Genomic DNA, 20,445 nt, shown 5'->3' with positions numbered 1-20,445 from the left:
GCACAAGCTTGGCAGGGGGCAACTCTGAGGTAAGGAATTTAAGCTCTTGCCACTTATGAAGTAGGTGACCTTAGGAAAGTTTCTTAACTTGTCTGGGTATGATTCTTCACCTGTAAAACTGGCCACTCCTTAACTCCTAAAATGGTTGTGGATATTAAAGTGTGTAGTCTGTAATAGTAACAGCCAGAACAAAACTGGAACATGGACTAGCAACTGGTAATAGGTTAAAGCCTTTGGCAGACCACTCCCATATATAAACACAAGCAATTTAAAGTTTACCATTTATGAGTAAGCAAATCAGGTCTCTTTTAAGGGTATATTTTGAAAGGTGTAGTAATTTGGGGAGAGGGGAGAAGCCAAACTACAATTTAATACCCTTGGAAAAATAAACTCTTCTCCAACTGAACATATTTTACTTAGCTGGGGAGATCTAAATCTACTCAGCTAGTTCTTCTGTATTTCTAAGGCCTAGGATAAAGCTCAATTAATTCCCATCTCCTTCCCTAGGAAACCTCACCCAGCTGAGGTAAATGGCCCTTTGGTAGTCTCCGCCCTCAGGTCCTCAGTTACCACCCTGGAAACAGTGAGGTAGCATCCCTGGGACTTCCAGAAGGATTCAGAGGCACTCTCTAGCTCACTGCCTCTCCTGTCAAGCTCTGGTGCCTGTCCCAGTCAAGGGAGCATTAGCTGCTTGTCCCTTTAAAAGCCCAGTGTTGGGTGCCTGGGTGGCTCAGCTGGTTAAGCATCTGCCTTCAGCTCAGGTCATGATCTCAGGGTCCTGGGATTGAGTCCCAAGTCGGGCTCTCTCTCCCTGCCTCTCTCTTTCAAATAAATAAATAAAATCTTAAAAAAAATATTAACTGTACATATCATTTGTATTATGTGACAGAGATCACAAGTAGGCAGAGATGCAGAGAGAGAAGGGGAAGCAGGCTCCCCACTGAGCAGAGAGCCCGATGCGGGGCTCGATCCCAGGACCCTGAGATCATGATCTGAGCTGAAGGCAGAGGCTTAACCCACTGAGCCACCCAGGTGCCCCGAAAATTAATGTGTTTTAATATGATTGGGACCAAAGACAGAAAGCATGGAGTATGTGGTCCCCCAACAGCTCTGCTCCCCAAGCTGGGATCTAGCTAGTCATAGGACATTCAGAATAGCTTAATTTGGCTGTCTCAGACTCTTCCGGGAAGTAGGCAGTTTTAAAATAAATAATATCATCCTTACTTTCACAACATCAGATTGCTTTTCACAGCACTGTCACGAACGTTCACTCCAGCACCACTGCTCAGCACCCCTGGCTGTCCCCCTTTCTAATAGCTCAGCCAAGGTTCCTGAGGTGCTTCAGCCCATCTGAAAATCCTGTGGTAGCTACTGGCCAATTAATTTGTGAATAAGGACAGCAGGGAGACTTTCAATAACCTAGAGTTTGTCCAAAGCTTCAGCTTGAGTATTTATAAGCCCACAGGGCAGTCCATGTGGGAGGGTAATAAAATGTGGGCTAGTATGTCTGCAAGCCCCAGTGGACATGATCTGTGCTGACACACAGGCAGCCAACCTAGACAAACACCAAGACTGCCTTCTCCAGATCTGCAGAGGGTCAGTGAGTCAGAGGGAGGAAACTGTCCCTGTCTACCTTGCCCTAGCTGGTGACCTCTCCTCCCAGCACTCAGCAGAGTTGTCATTAACACCACTGATACCATGAAAATGCAAGACCTACGTCTCAGTGAGAGAAAGGAAACAGTGGGCCTTCAGGTGAGCAAAAATAATTTCAAGATATTTTTCATCTTTCTAGTATTTAGACAAAGGCTGTCTACTGAAGGAATTCCAGTAAGTTTAACAATTCAGGTTTTCCTCTCCAGCAACCACAGGAGTCCTTACCTTGTAACATCCTGATTCCACTGCTCTCGGGCCTTTCTCTTTCTCTCACCTGCAGAACTTTCCCTCCAGACAGCTTTTAGCCACACTCAAATGCCACGTCGTAAGGGTGGTCTTCCATTTCACTCTACTTAAAATTCAATCACCTACCTCCTCCCCCTTTCCTTGCTTTATTTCTCCTTAGCATTTATGACCAACAGAATATATTTGAGTCATATGAAACTTGCAATATTTGACCATTTTTGACCTATAAAAATGGACAGATCCTGTAGTTCAACCTCCTGTTTTACATCTTTGGTTATCCGTCTCCACCCTAGACTTGAAACTCCACGAGAGCAGGGATTTTTGTATTATGCATTTACCACTCTAATGCCAGTACTCAGAGGAGGGCTTGGAACATAGTTAAACCCATAATAAATCTCCCATTTATGATGGGCTTATGATATAAACCCAACATAAATAAAATCTCCAAACCACAGTGTCCCCCGTGAAAACCAGTAAAATAACTTGACAGATACCAATCAGAATGAAATTTGTCAGCAGGAAAAGAAGTAGAGACTCTTAGCTGGCTGGTTTAGCCTGTCACACTGTCCTGTTCCAGGGCTCTGAATCCCAGTGTTTAGAAGCAAACTTGTGCCCTGAATTCCAAGTAGGATTAATGACACCAACTAATGAGACAAAACTGAAGTCTTAAATAGGCATGTCAAACAACAGGCATTATAGTCAGACATACCAAGTCTGCTACAAACTTAGCATGGTTTCTCTGGTTCTCAGTCTGCAGTATACTTAGGGACTCTCAGCGTGGTTGTGGGTTACAGCTGGAGACCAAAGGGAAGGTGAAGTGTGCTCTGGATTAAATTTCACAAAGAAGCCAAGCCAGAAAATGGTCTGATCTTCCTATGTACTTATTAAAAAAGTAGTTTCTAAAGTTAGGCCAGCCTGTAGTGAATGGTCTCTGGGGTCTTTCCACCACCTTGCCCTAATGCAGTATTGTTTTGGGAGGGGGACATCATTGACAAAGTAAGCGACTTGGCCAGTAGGCTTTGACTTTTCTGACGGGCATCTCTTCCCATGTGCCTGATTAAGCAACAGTTGGCCCAGCTAGGAGGAAGGAAAGCAGGGAGAGTGATACTGGCCACAGCCCAAAGAAAATCATCACCAGCGAAAGAAACAGTGACTCAGAGCTGTGATAACCTCTGCCATGGGTCTACTTGATGGGATGGCACCCCAGAAGGTACCATCTGCTCATCATGGAGTCACGTGGGCATGACAGCCTTACCTGGGAAAGAAAAAAAATGAAGAACTGATAGTTACTTGGACTACCTGAGATGCCACCACCGGCTGGAGACACAGTCCTGTTGACCTCGATGAGGCTGGCCATGTGAGTTAGACACCAGCTATCACAATGCAATGCCCACTGTGTCTCTGTGCAGTTTTAATAACATTTTCCCCTGCCTGGGTGGAGCTTTCAGACTCAACCCCAGATTCTCTGCAGTTCAGTCTTACTGTACAGGAATCTTCAGCCTCTGTGGACACCCTAAGCATGTGGTATGGATTTAACTCAAATATTTAGACTCCATGAGCTCCAAAAGGGCAGAAACTATGTCTTATAGCATTTCCAGTGTCTAAAACGTAGAAGGTTCAAAAAAAGTACCAAGAGAGATAAAGTCTTAGTCCTCTTGCTTTGTGGTCCACATTTATTGACTCCTGTAATTAGACCACAGAATTGTACATCTTAGGTTATTTTCTTGCTACTGCTCTGGAATGAAATAATGTCATCAAATCTAAGTTTTAAGCAAATCCCTTAGGTAGGAAGATAAACCTCTCTGTGATCCTGGCAAGCACCCAATTTTATAAAGACTATGAGTTCCTGAATACAACACATAGTATTTTACTTGGTCTGAAGATGACCATCTCAAGCCTCATGAGATGCCAGGCATGGGGGGGGAGTCAAGTCTGAACCACAGCTCTTCAGTCTGTGAAGGAAATGAGGAAAGGCTCCATGGCCGTTTCACAGTGTTTTCCTGGCTGTTAGAGCATCACCTCCTTCCCTCCAGATCAACCACACAATCATCACTCTTTCACCTCCAGCTGGCCAAGGGGATGGATGCAGTTTCTTGTCTTTTTTGTGGGCCTGAAAATGTGAGAACTAAAGTCTGGTTCCTGTCCCAAAGAATAATAAATGGATCTTTGGACATCAAATTCCTATTTCCTGGGACACCTGGATGGCTCAGTCAGTTGCACATCCGCCTTGGATTCAGGTCATCATCCTAGTATCCTGGGATCAGGCCCCACATCTGGCTCCTTGCTCAGCAGGGAGTCTCCTCCCCCGTGCTCATGATCTCTCTCTCTCTCAAATAAAAATAAATAAAATCTTTTTTTTTTTTTTTTTTAAATCTTATTTCCTCTTCAGACAGGCTTTCAGACTAAATAGCAAAGACTAACTAGACCTCAGTTTGCAAAGCACTCTTCTAAGGACACAAAGAAAACAAGGCCCGCTGATACTGCTACTATCATCCTGTGGAGAAGCTCCCACTGAGGGACCCAACACTCAGCCTTCACTAGATTATAATTGAGAAGCTCACTCTAAAGCTATCAGATATCCTCATCTCTTTGGAGAGTGAGTGCACAGTAGACAGCTGACAGCAGGCTTAATAGTTTCTGATAAATTTGGGTTCCAATTCGGTAATTCCGTGAGGTGAGTCCCCTGACTGTATACTGTGTGCCTTCCCTGAGTGCCAAGCACGGCGGTAAGTGGCCACAGCGGGGGTGCAGGAGTGGCTTGATGTGGGGTTTCACAGGCTTTAAACACACAAGGGCTAGTAACACTCAAGGATTCTGGTCACACAATCCCCATTCCCTGAACACGGGGTTCTTATTCATGCTGACGCCTGGGGAATTCATCTACCTGGAATTTTCCCCTTCAAGTCAGGTGTCCCCTCCATGAGAAACATTTGTCACCACTTCCTGCCAGAATGGTCTTCTGTGTGCTTCCACTACCCTGTCTCTCTTCAGTTCTTCATCACACTGTTAATTTTGTAGACTTACTCAACAACTATTTACTGAGTTATCTAAGTGCCAGTCATTATACTCAGCTCTGAGATAGAGTCCTAGTAGGACTCTGAGCCCCCTGAGGGCAGAAAACTTGACTTCCCTTAGTCTACATGGCAGTTTCGTCTTAGCACTTACCATACACCTGATGGGTGTGTCACGTTAACTTTGGATAACAGAGGTCAAGAGTTCAATTCATTTCCTTGAAATAGCCACTGACTCATTTAGGAACCCAGCAGAACCCCTTGCTGATTCCCTTCAGGTCTACCCTGTGACTCACAGATCTGGGATGTGGACCTAGCTTAGCCTGCACTCCAGTTTTTGTTGAGCCGGCTCAGTTCACTAAAGCACAATGCCAGGAGGCTGCCCCCGCCACCATGCCCCCTCCACCTCGTTCCCTTGCTCAGGAAGCCACCTCTCCAACAGGAAGTAAAGCAAATCAGACGAGAGAGGGACTGGCTTCCAGTATCCCAGTCCCATTCTAGGACACAGCTCAGAGAGCACTCCAGGCTTACTGGGAGTGGTACGTTCAATCAGCAAGTTCAAAAGAAAAGAATACTAAGTACAGGCTTAGAAGAAAACGAAGACAGGACAGTCCTCCTTGCAAGCATGTCAGAGCATCCACCAGTGTTCTAGGGGGGATGCTGTGTTGGCTTTTCCTTCTCAGTATCCTTTGCTGTCATTAACTTTCTGGTATCTTAGCACTGGAGTGCCCAGGGCTCAATCCTTTGTCCTCTTCTCTGTATTCTTACTGATCACACTTGGTCCCACGCTTTAAACACTCCAGGCTGACATCGCCTGCACTCTGATACCCAGATCCACTATCCAGTTGCCTGCTTAAACTCCACTTGGATGTCTAACGAGGTACTTGAAAATTACATCCAAACCTAACTCCCGCTTGCCGCTACCCACTTCAGTCTTGTCTTTGCCCTGAGCACTTCATGTCAGCAAGTGGGAGTTCAACTCTTATACCCTCTCAGGACAAAAACCTTAGAGTAAGTTTTGACTCCTCTCTTTCCCTCAGAGCCCACATTACTCTAACCAGCAAGGCCTTCATTCTAACTGTTTCCTGGGCCTGCAAAGCTCCTTCTGATTCCCATATGGTTGACTCCTTTATCTCCATCAAGTCTTTAAATCGGTTCTCCCTGAATCCTACCCTGACTATCCTATTTACTATTATAACTTGTCCTCTTACCATCCCAGCATACCTCACCTCTCTTACCCTGGCTACACCTTTTCTTTCTTCCATAGTCCCCACCACCTTTTGATATAATAACTTATTTAGTTCACAGTCTGTCTCCACCACCTTCAGTGTAAACTCCATAAGGAGGAAAAACTTTGTCAGTTATTCTTTATGTATCCCAATTGCTTAAAACACTCTAGGACATGTAATAGGTGCTTAGTAATAGTTGTTGGGTGAATGGAAGGACAGGGCACTGTGATGTAAATGTTACGCTTTAAAGGAAATCAAGGTAACACACAGGCCAAGTTATTAAACTGGTTGGAGGAAGAAGCTTTGCTCCCGTGGGGCCTTCCCAGGCCACCAGCTGGGAGGGCAGCAATGCAGGGGCAGACGTGGAGAAGTTCAGGAAAAATGGCAGGTGACGGAAAACAGCGAGGTACAAGGAAGAAGGGGGGGGGGACCATGGTATTTGCAAAAGAGGGAAGGGTGGTGTCCAGAAGCAGCAGGAGACTGGACAATGGAAAGACCAACAGAACATGCCAGCCTTGGAGACAGAGAATGCAGAACTGCTCTCGGGCGCAGGGAAGGCCCCCTCCCAGCAGCAGCCCCGAAGGCAGGGGCGCCAATGAGCACCTGGTGCGCACGGTCTGCATTCGGGGAGGGGAATACCGTGTACAGAGACATAGCTCTCGGGCGGAGCCCATCATGTGGCAGAGCGAGTGATGTACACAGTGGTTTGCAACAAATGCAGGGATGCTAGTTAACATTTATCCATACACTACAGCTCTCTTCATCTAAATTTCAGTTTTTCCCCAAGTCCTCTTTTATGCTGACAGCTGGAAGTCATTTTGGCAGTCCTTAATAGCTGCTGATAGGTCATCAACTGTTGTTAGGTGGGGACACTTCTCTTTCCCAGCACCCCCAGGCAAATGTATCAAGCTCTGAGAAAGGCACACCTTGTCACACCACCTCCAGGTCCCACCCACTGAACTGGTCATCACGCTGTTCTCGCCCCAGTTGTCATGCTATGAACCGACATACTCCTCACGTGCAGGGACTTGGTGAGACATTCTGTAGCAATCATTCTCAGTCATAACACAAGGCTAAACCAGGTTCTCTCTAATCTTTTAAGAAAGAAGAAATGTACTTTTTATTTAAAATTTTTACCTGTGAAATTCTAAGGAGCAAATACAACTATCTGAAAAACTTTATTAGAATAGTGAGAGTAAAAAATCAGAAGTCTTAACTGTGACATAAAATCCATTTGTCCCATAAAGGATCAGCAACTGTTTGAGCTCAGAGGGACTCCCATTCAACGGGAAACTTGTTAACGGTGGTGAGAAGTATGTTTCCTACTCCCTGGCTTCTATTCCTCCATCCTTATCCCAAATCCACACTCAGGGTCTACACCACAGTCCTCTACACAGGTGGTGTTGTGGGCTGACTTCACACGTCAGTTTTGATTCCTATCTTCTTTCTACTTTTTACATCTTCACAAGAACCTTTTGGAAAGGTCTTCTATGACAAAAATGCTAGATTCTAAGTAAAGATGGCATGGAGCTAAAGCTATAAATGCCTTCTCCCAAGTTCCATTCACAACGAATACCTTAAACCTGGAAGGTTATACAGATGATTAGAACCTTTTAATGGTCAGAATAACTTAAACTAACAGTGGCAACCCCTGATGCTTCCTGAGCACTACAATGTGCCAGGCACTGGGGAAGCCCTTTAAATTTAGTTGGTTCAGTCCTTTTCACAAGCTTTGAAGGTTGGTACAATTCCTCTGACCACCTGATGGACGAGGAAGCGGAAGCCTGCAGGGATCCAGTGAGGCCCCGCACTGATCTGAGCTGATCTGAGCCGGGCCTCAGATCCAGGCGGGAGGGCTCCAGACGCCACTCCCGAGCCACTGTGCTCGGCTGCGGCTGCTTCACTGCGAACCGGACACCAGCTTTTAAGGCAAAGACATCTGTGCGGTCCAGTGCTGTGAGGGGACAAAGGGAGGGAAAGGCTGCACCAAAATAAAGGGTCACCTATCGTTCACTCAGGCTGGTTTGCTAACGCCACAGCAAGACAACAACGAATAGAGAAGTTCTATCCACACCTCTTTCACTACAGTCCAAATGTCACCGGCCTCCTCACTTCACTACATATGCCACTGTGGAATGGTTGCCCCTGGCTAAAGAAATTTCTAAAAAGAAAACCTAGGGAACAGGCCAGAACAATTTCAGGTTTGCTAGGATGTCCTCTTCCGCAGGATGCGGACCACCCGGGAGCAGAAAACTGCAAGCAAGCCTGAAACCTACTGGACTAGAGGGAAAAAATGTAAGCCATATATTCCACATACATTTTTGTCTTTGTTCAGATTCTGTGTGAATGGGAACTGTCTAAAATTGCACATCCACAAGCAAACATACCCTGTGTTCTTACCAAAAGCATTCCCAGACAGCCCCCAGATTACATCCTCCACCAGCAGCTCAGGCCACTGTGCTACCATCTCACTCCCTTCAAGTGGCTTTTCTTAATTCACAGAACACACCAATGATCTCCGTTTCTCGCCACGCCCCCCCGCCCCCTCCTCCTGCATCCTTCTGCCATTAACTATGCAGCACGGGCGTAAGTCCCTCGGGTGTTTGGAAGAGATGTGCCTGTTTCACATCGCACATCAGGGATATCGCCCTGAGTCTGTGCCATCTGGCTGGAGTGACACTTTGCTTAGGACAACTGCAGACACCAAGATGGTGGCTCTCAGGGCCCGTCCCTCCTCCCAAGAAGAGTCCTGGGCTTACATCTCCCAAGCTGCAATGCCATCTGGCGATGGTATTCCGGCCTGCTTGACTTCTCAGATGCCAGGCAGGCCACTGTCCTCAGTACCAAAACATCAGGTTCACCGTTCAGAGTCAGGAATATTTCAGAAGTAATACAACGAAGTATTAGTTATAACATGAATCAAGGATTTCTGCCCAAGAACTGCCATCTTTGGTTAATCTATACCTTTGACATCACTTTGCCCATTAAGGATTTTCAATTTTTCAATGAAAATTTATGTAAAAGCCAAACAGAATTTGGTTTTAGTGGCTGCCAGTTAGTTCTGTGGATAATAGCTCCATTAATCTATTTATGCCGTGTCTGGGAGGGCAGAGGTCATGTCACGATTGAGGCTTAGCAGCACTGGAGAACACTTTACTCTTTTCCAGACACCTAGAAATTTATGGCTGGGCTTGTAGAGATCATCATAACACAGATCGCGTTTTGATCAATAATATACATTGACTGAGGACTTGTGTATGTAGTATGTTTTCACCAATAACATACATTGACTGAGGACTTATGTATGTAGGTCATTCTGAACAGTAGAGATAGAAATGTGAAAAAGACACAATCTGCACCCTTGCTTACATTCTAGAAGAGTAATTCCCACGCTTCTGGACTTTGCACACTAGTACAATCACCAGAAAAATTACTACAAGGCCAATATTTTTTATTTTGCTGATATAAGGACACTGAAAACCATCTTCTCCTTTCCTCATCATTTCATAAAAGGATATTTTAAAGGATATTTTAACACAAAAACGGTGAAGGATGTAATCAGAATCAAAGGCAGTTCTTTTTTTTTTTTTTTTTTAAGATTTATTTATTTATTTGACAGACAGAAATCACAAGGAGGCAGAGAGGCAGGCAGAGAGAGAGAGAGAGGAGGAAGCAGGCTCCCAGGACCCTGGGATCATGACCTGAGCCAAAGGCAGAGGCTTTAACCCACTGAGCCACCCAGGAAGGCAGTTCTTTAAATGGAATACATTCAGCTCTATGAAATCTCACAATGTCCCTGTCTTTTCTTCTTTTTGCTGTGGACCGCTAGAGACCTCAGCAGAATGGATGGACCAGGATTCATTCAAAGGCAGTAAATGCTGGGCAAGAGGCCCCTCTGCAGAGAGGGGAGAAGAGTGCAGAGGTGGCCTGTGCCAGGCTGGGGACACCTTTCATTTTTTTTTTTTTTAAAGAATTCATTTATTCATTTGACAGAGAGAGATCACAAGTAGGCAGAGAGGCAGGCAGAGAGAGAAAGGAGGAAGCAGGCTCCCCGCTGAGCAGAGAGCCCGATGCGGGACTCGATCCCAGGACCCTGGGATCATGACCCGAGCCGAAGGCAGTGGCTTAACCCACTGAGCCACCCAGGCGCCCCTGGGGACACCTTTCTAAGAAACAAGTAATAGCGCTGAAGAGTAAGAAGGCTCTTTGGAATTCTGTCTCTTTGGAATCCAGAATCTAAACTTGCTTTCGCTGAACCTCATTTCAAAATCTCAAGAGTTAGTGGACAAGCCAGAGTGGGCGCAACTTTGACACCGAGTAACTCTGCTCTGATAGGCAGACCAGGAACTGGAGGGCCAAGGTTCACTGGTAATCAAAAGGGTTTTTGGATGGTACCACATGTCTTTGTTAGGCAGATTATTTCTACATGTCATCTTCATACATGATTAATAACAGAGGTTTTTAACCAACAAGATTTTCTGATGGGAAGGAGAAAAAAAGTGAAGGATCAGGTGTCAAAATTTTTTTTTTTAATGTTTGTATTAATGCTCCTATCATCTCCCCAGAAGAATCTTGTATGGTACTGATTTCCTACTAAAAACACTCTCAGGGAATTATAATTGGCAAGAAAAATACTTTTCCAGGGTCGGGGGTGGACAGCAGATGATAGAGCAACATAAAGAGAATTCTTTGGAAGACAATCAGAGCACAACTGTCATAAAAAGACTTTACAACTAAGGCCCCCAGAGGAAGTTTCTGTTAGAATTACTCAGAATTAATGACCATCAGTTACAAACTGTCTGATGCCCTTAAAATATACAGAGAAACAATCTTTAAGAAAGATGCAGTTTCTCCCTTGTTGAAGCCTCCTGAAGTCTTTCTCAGCAATGATTCATGTTTATATGCAAATTATTTCACTGACAGTTTCTAAAGCCTTAACTCTCTAACAGTTAAAATGCATCCCACAAAATAATTTAGCCAGATTATCCCTTCCTGTGAATTGGTGGTACAGTTTCCTTCTCATTCCGAGTGAGAAGCCTTTTTCTTTTTTCTTTTCTTTTTTTTCTTTTTTCTTTCTTCTTTATTTTTTTTTTCCGAGAAGCTATTTTTTAAACTACATGTAACTGGGAAGGATTTATGAAATATTTTCTTGATAAATTATTCATCTGACATGCAAAATTAAGATAGAGCTTCTGTTTGACTATAACCAAATTACACTGATCATTCAAAATAAACTTCCAAGATAAATAAAATGCAGTGTGTAGCAGAGTAAAAGACATGTGAAAAAAAAATCTAGTTTGTGAGCTATGAAATTTTTAGGACAGTAAGCAAATTTCTTGCATGCTGAAGTCTTAGTCTTAAGGTCCAGATAACCTTAAGATAATCTTAAATAACTCTTCCACTAAAGCAGGTGTCTTTTCAACACAAGACCCTGAGGTTTGAGGTTGGCCTCAAAACTCTCAATACACAGCAACTTGTGCATTTTGGTTTGAAATTCTTAATACTGGCTTTGCCTTCTCAAAGTTTAGTTTAGATTGTATTGGTATTGGGGATTATCTTTTAAAAAAGAAAGTCATTCATGGGGGGGCTTAGGTGGCTCAGTCAGTTAAGTGTCCAACTCTTGATTTCAGCTCAGGTTATGATCCCGGGGTCCTGGGATTGAGTTCCGCATCAGGTTCCCTGCTCAGTGGGGAGACTGCTTCTCCCTCTCCTTCTGCCCCTCACCCTGCTTGTACGCTCGCCCTCTCTCTCTCAAATAAATAAAATATTTTTTAAAAAATAAAAGATAAAAAAGAGTGAGTCCTGGATATTTAATAAAGCTACTGGAAAGCCCATATACAGTAATGGAACTGGTAGCTAGCTGGGGCTGGCTGTGCTGGAGCGCAGTTCTTCATTCCTGGATGTAGATTACTTTCCAAGTGGCATCATAGCTTAGAATACGACCCATGCATTAAGCTCTTAAAGCAGAGTGCCTGCCTGAACTGCTCATGGAAATATTCAGAGCCATACTTAAGTGATTATTTGTTCATGGAATCTGAACCTACATCATCCATGGCCCCATGATAATTTACGTCTGTAATTAAGTGGTTACCATGGCAAACCGCTTTCCACATTTTATTTGCATATCAATGGCTGTTTCTGAATTTTAAGAGAATTTGCAATTTTCTTCTGGACCTTCCAATTGATTCTTTAAAAACAGATCCTGCTCCCTGGATTTACTCAAATCAATGCCTGCACTTGCTTTTAGGGAGTAGTTTTTGATCTAATGATATGGTTGAGTTCTCTGTTCCCTTTATATATAGTCATTTAGATACATATTTTTGCCTCTCTAGGGTACAGTTTATGAAACAAGGGCTCTCTAATATGGCTGGGAAGCAGCCTGAGTCTACAGGTCTTTGCAATTAGTAGGCATCCCATAAAAGCTCCTTGAACTGGAATTTAATTCTTGCCTACTGTACAACATTTCTTCAGTTTTTACCAGAGGGTTACTAGGGGCTGATGAATTAGTAAATGTGTCATAATTGCTGGTATTCTTTTTTTTTTTTTTAAGATTTCATTTATTTATTTGACAGACAGAGATCACAAGCAGGCAGAGAGGCAGGCAGAGAGAGGAAAGGAAGCAGAATCCTGGCTGAGCAGAGAGCCCGATGTGGGGCTCGATCCCAGGACCCTGGGATCATGACCCGAGCCGAAGGCAGAGGCTTTAACCTACTGAGCCACCCAGATGCCCCTGCTGGTATTTTTAAATAGATTCAGGCACAGAACTGTCAGACCTGACTTCTGCGGGGAGACATTCTCTGTCTGGAGAGCCAGAAATGAAGAGCCTCCCTTTGACAGCCAGAAGCTTCCAGTGCTTTGTTCTAAGAAGGAAAAGCACAGGATGCTTCCTCTATTTTCCTCTTGCTTTTTCTCTGAGGGGATTTTGAAGTTGGGCAATCAGGGTCACACTACCTTCTTGGACAAAGCCAGGTAAGTTTTTCAGGTGTAAAACTACAGGACAAGATCACTGCAAGAGTTAGGAATCTCTTCCTCTCTCCCTGTGCTTTGCAAGCCCCTGTTCTTATTTTTCTCCTCTGCAGTGGCTGATCTTTCTGGCCTGGAGGTGAATGGGTAGAGCAAAGGATAAGTCAAAATACATGCTGAGACCAGGTTGAGTCGTTAATACAAAATACATGCTGAGACCGGCTTGATGCTAAGGTTATTGTTCAGCCTATGAAAAACAGCAATGGCAATACCCAGTCCTAGACAGTGACCATGGCACCTTTCATCAGCCTATCCATACTCCCACATACGTTCTGATTTCTGACAAAGCAATTCTACAAGCAGCAAAGGCAAAACCCTCCACCTGTCTCGTCTCTCAGATGCTGCTTTTATTCCTTGCCCTTTTTTGCATATTCTTCTCCTTCATCCTCCATCATTGCTCACTTCCCAGAAAGCTGAGCCCGCACACAGCAGGTGGAGCCATGACAACAGAGAGGGAGTCCCATGAGCACGCCCTCTCTCCCAGACAGCAAGCCCCACAGTGATCTATCTGGTCAGACTGGTGGAGCAGCTTGCTGAGGCAATCCTGCTGGACTGAAATGGATAGAGACAGGGCTACGGGGAGCAGAGAGCGTGAGAGCCAGGCAGACATAAAGAAGCAAACAAGCATAGGATGACGACTGAACAGACAGCAGCAGCCAGGCCCAGCAGCTCATGTGCTAGTCCAACCCTCATAGCAACCCCAGTGGAACAGTCCAAGCCAAAAGAAGTCAGCCAAATCCTGAGCTCATTTTAATGGCTTCTGTCCCAAACCTGAGTCACTGGGGATTCCATGGGCTTCTAAGAGAGCCCTACATGCATTTCTAAAAACAAACTGCCCGATGCTGTCATGGAAAACCTGGATCTTTGCGTTCTACGGTTTCATTATGGATTACATCCAGGTCACAACCTAAGGAAGACAGCTGGCAGCGACGACCCTGCTGGCCGGTTAGCCAGCTTTTGTAATGAATCCCAGAGGGCTCCGGACTGATGCGTGTTTCTGGCTCTGCCAAGTTCTGGACAAGACTTCACCTCGTGAAGACCAATCAGCCTGTGATTTAGTCTATGGAGGGAGCTTGCAAAGCCACCTGCAGTCAAGGCTCAATGGCGAGGAGCTGCCTCCAGCAAGGAGGCAGAAGAGCAGTGAGAGGAAGTTCTTGGTTTTCCTTTCGACTCAACTGCTATCTTCTGCTTTAGAAAAAATTGCCCCAGGGACACCCACAGTCCCCCCAAAGCCACTCAGCCCCAACACAAGCAGGCTATGAAGGGGCGAGGAATGGCCCTATACAACATAGTGATGCTTGATACCCACCAGAACAAGCTCAGTTCCAAAGAGTAGAAGAGAAACCACTCTTCCTTAAAATGAGGGAATTCTAGGAAACAAAAAAAATACTAAGTCCTGCCAAGGAAGCAGATAAACTCTAATAACCACAAAGCTGCCACTTACTATTTACTGTGTGCCAAGTACTATGCTTAAACCTTTCTTCTCACATATGATCTTATTCAATCCACAGAACAACCCTGAGGTTTGTATTATACGTCATCATGCCCATTTTACAAGTGAGAAAAGAGGTTCAGAGAAGTGAGGTCAAACCGGCCGCTTCACAGCCACCGGAAGGGTAGGTCAGGGCTGATGCCGAGGCAGGTGAAGCCTGACCTCTCAGGCGAGAGAGAGAGAAGTACTGAACTCCAAAGGCGTCTGTGCTAAGTATTTAGAAAATATCAGAGGGGTGCCCACCAGCAGGCTAGATCTTGAAGGCAAATCCCATATCTGGGTTAACTTAACAGTCAGTAGTTGTATCTTATTATTATTTTTAAATAATCTAGATTCTGAGAGTTCCACTGAAGTATCAAATTCTTTCATACCCACTTCTAAAATCAAAATATCCAGATTTGGATAATTTATGTTACACTTTCTGTAGGCAACGAGGCTACACAAACCCAAGGCCCATTTACTCTGTAAAGTTAGTTGTACTAATCGGGGTGTCTGGGTGGCTCAGTGGTTTAAGCCTCTGCCTTCGGCTCAGGTCATGATCCCAGGGTCCTGGGATCAAGTCCTGCATCGGGCTCTCTGCTCATCGGGGAGCCTGCTTACTCCCCTCTCTCTTTCTGTGATAGCTGTCAAATAAATAAATTTTTTAAATCTTAAAAAAAAAAAAAGTTGTACTAAGGAATGTGCTTACAGTATCTTGTAATTTTTCACCCAGTTATATTTTACAAAAATGTTACTTTTGCCAAAATGAAAGCTTTAAGAGCAAACACAGTCTGAGTGTATTTCCAAAGAATGCTCTTGTAGCACTGGCAACAGTTCCTTTCTCACCATTTGTTCCGAGAGATCCAGGACTAAGAACTGGGGGGTAGGGGAGGGAAGACTGATGCTCACAGCTGCACCCAGTCCTTGGCTGAGGCTGGGGCCGCCCAGATGCTATTACATATTGGCCGACAGGAGAGAAAGCAAGTCAGCTGTTTCAGACACTGGTGGGGCAACTTTCTCAGCCATAGATTCAAGGACCATGGCAGCCATTTATGTTGGTCTGAACTACCCAGCATAGGTCTCCATTCGGAGAGAAAGAGCCCACCAAGCATCCCTTACAGATGCACCCCCCACTCTGAACCATGAGGGAGTCCACTGCGTAGTCAGTCTCACCCACGATTTCTGCTTGAGGGGGATGCTGCTAGACTGGGCTGAGAAACTACTTCTTCCTGTACTTCCATTCTTACCCTCAGATGAGTGGGCTCCAGAGAGGTGGTCTGAGTACATAGGAATCTCTATCTCTTGCCAATTCGAAATTTTAAGTAATCTCAGACTTTCTGGGATGCTGTATGTATTCACAGGGAACATAACTGAGAGGGGTGGGGAGAAAGTTCTCTTAGAAAATCTAGACTTGGGATGGATAGGTGACCAACAGACTAACATCTCAGGTATGCTACTATTTTCTTCTTTTCAACTCTTCTTCCCAGAGACCTGATACAAAGAGAGAGAGAGGGAGGAATGGAAGTCAGGAATAATTCATTGGAGTGTATGAATAATTCCTACAACATGCACTGATCTTTGTGCCAAATGAACATTTGTCATTTATGTGAAATAGCAAACAAGAGCACTAAAAGATTTGCTGGACTAATCTTCATTCTTTGAGACTGAGTACACTAGACTAACACCTTATTGAAAACTGCGTGGGGGCGCCTGGGTGGCTTAGTTGGTTAAACATCCGACTCCTGATTTCAGCTCTGGTCATGATCTCACAGTCAAGGGATTGAGCCCCATGATGGGCTACATGCTGCGCCTGAAGCCTGCTTCGGATTCTCTCCCTCCCTCTCCCTTTGTGCCCCACCCCCAACCACGACCCTTCAAAACCTGCATGTAAATCATAAGACTGAAAGGGTGTCTGTAAGTTGCTTCTGAATGACTGTAAAAGACAGCTTTAGGTGTTACGGCCCAAGATGCCCCATTCGGGCTATAGAGGGCTACAAGTGCTAGAAGGCACAAGTTTCTCAAGATGAAAAGCATTCTTAGGGATGACAAAGCAGGAGTTTTGCCTGCATACCAGAAATTTGATAGTAAATTTCATCGTAAAGGCATGAATCACCAAGGATGAGGACATACACACAGTAAAGAAAAATTACACAGAAATCCACTTCTCTCTTGTCAACCAAGGCTCTTGACGGGATTAATAAACTGTGTACACTGCCTTCTCTTCATCCACCTGTTTTTTCTGGCTTTTCAAAAGCCTTTGGTAGTACTTCTCAGCAGAAGTTTTGCTATGCACACAGCATATATACACATCCCTATGAGGCACTGTGTGTCTCAGTGCAATAAAGTAGGGGCATTTCTCTGACAAGGAAAAGATGAATCTTACTTAACCTATCTGGGAAGTAAAATGCCAAGCTGAAGGGGATAAACTTCAGATTTCAGAATAAAAAGGGGGATAATGAGCTTCACAGAATTAAAAATCTAAAGTAAAAAAAAAAAAAAAAAAACTAAGATAAGATTATATTTTCCAATCCCTCTATTTTTCAGTTGAGGAATGACAAGGCCCAAAGAGGTGGCATATTTATCTCAAGCAAAACTGAAAATCAGAATCCTGACTTCACAAATTCTATGAATGCCTAGGACTGCCCAAGTCCTTCATCATCTGGCAATTCCTCTCAGAGAGACGGGGGCCCCAGAGGATATTCTGCATGCACACAGGTCAGGACTGTGCAGCAGGCCTTCTCTCTCTCTTCTCTAGGCCCTTATCCACCAACCACCACATATATATGGGGGCTCCCCAAAGATTGGACGAACAGAAAACATTATCTTATCAGCTGTTTGGAAAATAACTTGTTTGATCTGCTGATTTGGAAGCCAGCCCTACTGAGCTCAAGAGCTTGCTATTAGGCAGACTACAGTGAATTCACTTGGGGTCTGTTTCCTTACAGCCCTGGAACACCAGGCTCAGGGCTTATCTTCACTGTCAAAGAGTCCCATGCATAAACCTTTAGCATTTGCTGAGGGATGAGTCACCTGTGGCCTTCAGTTAGGGTTTGTGGCTGGATTACTGTTCTCCTGGTAGAGTTGAGATTAACAAATACCTTGGTTCTCATTGTTTAAAAAGCTATTTCTTTCCCCCCTGAAAAATCAAAGTGAGAGTCTACTCCTTTAGTTTCTTGACGATATCTCGAAACTGCAGCATCTTTATCTATGTGTGCATACTTCTGCCATCCAGAACAAATCCCTTGAGCCCATACAGACTGACTGATGCCCTCCTGGTTCAGGATCCACCTTCCAAACCCATCCGGGAAAGGCTATGAAAGCGCTGGGGCGCACAGAAGTTATCCTGCGACTCCCTGCCTCTCCTCGGGATCATTGTGAAGGGTGCAGACTCTCCTTTCCATCAATTTCTAATGAGCTCATTAGTGAGAAATTGCCTGAAAGTGGAGCAGGTTTGTATTTTCTGATGTGAATGCACAGAACATTCTGTCAGACTACAGGAGACAGACAATTTAAACCAGAACACTATTAAACACAGAACAGCTGATACTAATTCCTTCCCAGCCTGCTTCTTCCTCTCCCAAAGGTGAAATTGTCCTGTGGTTGGGATGGGACCCAGCACCCGGCCGGACCCACTGCCCAAGACTGAAGGCCCCATACTCACGTGCCTTCCTTCTTAGCAGAGGGTGCCTGCTGCGGGGGGGGGGGGGGGGGGTGCCCCTCACCCGAATTTCCTCAACGGGATGCACTGACGGGAAAGCATGCTTTTAATTTAATGGTAAAAACCAAAAAAAAAAAAAAAAAAAAAAGAAAAAAGAAAAAAGAAAAGAAAAGAAAAGTAGGAGTAGTTACTCTAACAAAACCCATTAACTTCGAGCCCAAGGAAATAAGCAATGACGAGGAACATGGGAGAGAAAGAACGGGCGACAGTGCAACAGGGAAAAGGGAGAAAGTCAGTCTGACGGGACAGGAGCCGGCTCTTCCCAACCGGCAGGGAACGAGGGGCAGGGGGCGCACAGCACACGCAGGGCAGGGCCCCGGTCCCTCTCCCGCACGCTTACCTGCGATCCCTTGCAGCAGCCCGCACACGTTGAAAATACTTTTCTTCATGATGCTCTGCACACACATGGTGAAGACAGACACCAAGGCCACCGTGCAGAGAATGAAGATGCCCACGGCCAAGAAGATAGCGGTGGCCTGCCAGAAGCCGCTGGCGATCTCGCCGAAACTCTCGGCGTAGGGCCCGCACAGCGTCTCCCGCTGCACGTGCTGCATGCCCGGGTTGCGGATGCAGCGGGCGTAGATGCCCAGGGTCGGGTGGTAGGGCTCCGACGGGCCTCCGCTCCGCTCGTCGGGCTCGGCGCCGCTGCGACTCTTGGCTTTGCCGATGAGCCAGTCGGCGCTCATGAAGGCGATGAGCTCTGCGAAAGCCACCACGATACTCAGGAGGGTCCAGAGCATGGAGCGACAGGTGACAATAACATGACACATATTGATGTTGCAGGCGGAGAAGTAGGGACTCCACGGGGTGAACAGCAACAGCCGGCGGGTGGGGAAGGAGGCTCAGGCGGCCTCAGGAAGCAGTCGCTGCTCCGGGCGCTCGCTCCCGCAGCCGGGGGCTCCTCCTGGCCGGCCTCTGGCAGCGCGGTCCCGGGCCGTCATGCTGCCATGTCCGAGCTCCGAGCGCGGCCTCACCTACGGGAGGGAAGGGAGGAGGGCGGTGAGTGGCGGCCAGGCTCCGCCCCGCAGCGCGGCCGCCGGGAGCTCGCGGACCCCAAAGCCAAGTGCGCGGCGGCTAGGGCTGCTCCCCGCCCTCCCCATCCCGGGCCGCCACTCCCTGTCCCAGGGAAGCCCTCTGAGGGAGCGCGTCCCGGTATCGGAGCAGATGGCCGCCCTTCGCAGCGTGGGTCCCGGCTGCCTTTGTTCCGACTTCTCCCTTCCCGAGCTCTCACACGGTGTGTGGCGTGGCGGTTCCCTTATCTGCCGCGGCCGGGGTGGGGGCGGGGGAATCCTGCACCCGACCCAGGCGCACCCTATGGCCCTGGAGCTCCCGCCTCCGCACTCTTGGGACTGAGCTCCCGCTCCAGCACCTCTTACTAGGAAAGGTCAACACCACGGAGATCCAGATACATCTAGAGAGGGCTGGCAGGCAATGAACCCTGGCAGCAGACGGGCTCTGGTTTTATAAAGCTCACAGGGACCCTCTGCCCGCCGTCTTGGTACTAGATGAAGTAAGTTTTGAAAAACGCGCACCAAAAGCTTTTGCTTAGAGAGAGAGAGAGAGAGAGAGCGCGCAGCAACACGCACTTTTATTGCCTGGGAATCAAATTAGTAGCAGAGACCTAAGAGTGAGGGTTTGCTTCACAGGTATATAAGAATATAAAAGTAAATACTGCCATGAAAAATAACACACTGTTCCCCAAACTTATTTTTATTCATTTCTCACAGGGTGATTTCTGGACAAAAACACTACCCTAATTAAAACTCATAGAAGAAAAAATAAGAAAGCCTTGACTTACTTGGGGAAATTATTCAAAACAGAGGCATTAATGACCACTGACTAAGAATCATCATTACCACAGAGTAGACTTGTTGACAACAGAAAATGGCCTAGGAAGAATGCACTCCTTGAACCATCCCAATTCAGCCCCTGTGCCTCTGCCTGAGCCTCCCTTCTGCAACTCAACATGCCCATTGTTTCTGGTCTCACAAGGGCTCATTCTCTTCCCAGGGACAAATGGCTTCATTACCAGAGGGCTTTGCTCTAACAGCTCAAACCTCCTTGAGAGGGGACTGAGCCCTGAAACAGGAGTAC

General features: G+C 46.0%; 1 protein-coding gene across 2 annotated transcripts in view; it reads right to left on the bottom strand.

The window, feature by feature from the left end:
- The window catches only part of LHFPL2 (LHFPL tetraspan subfamily member 2), a 36,613-nt gene that overhangs the window by 4,237 nt on the left and 11,931 nt on the right, over window positions 1–20,445 (bottom strand). Inside the window, exons 1-2 of one of the 2 annotated variants that reach the window (XM_082724823.1) lie at window positions 19,583–19,670; window positions 18,692–19,325 (exon numbers count right to left, since the gene is read on the bottom strand). In XM_082724823.1, the coding sequence (XP_082580949.1) occupies window positions 18,692–19,121 (430 nt within the window). In that variant the 5' untranslated portion in view covers window positions 19,122–19,325; window positions 19,583–19,670. Of the gene's footprint in view, window positions 1–18,691; window positions 19,326–19,582; window positions 19,671–20,445 lie in introns of those variants that run through there. The other variant, XM_082724822.1, reaches the window with a different exon arrangement.

Source organism: Mustela nivalis (assembly GCF_964662115.1).
Source record: "Mustela nivalis genome assembly, chromosome: 3".
Taxonomy (NCBI): domain Eukaryota; kingdom Metazoa; phylum Chordata; class Mammalia; order Carnivora; family Mustelidae; genus Mustela; species Mustela nivalis.
This window is presented reverse-complemented; position numbering and strand designations above follow the sequence as displayed.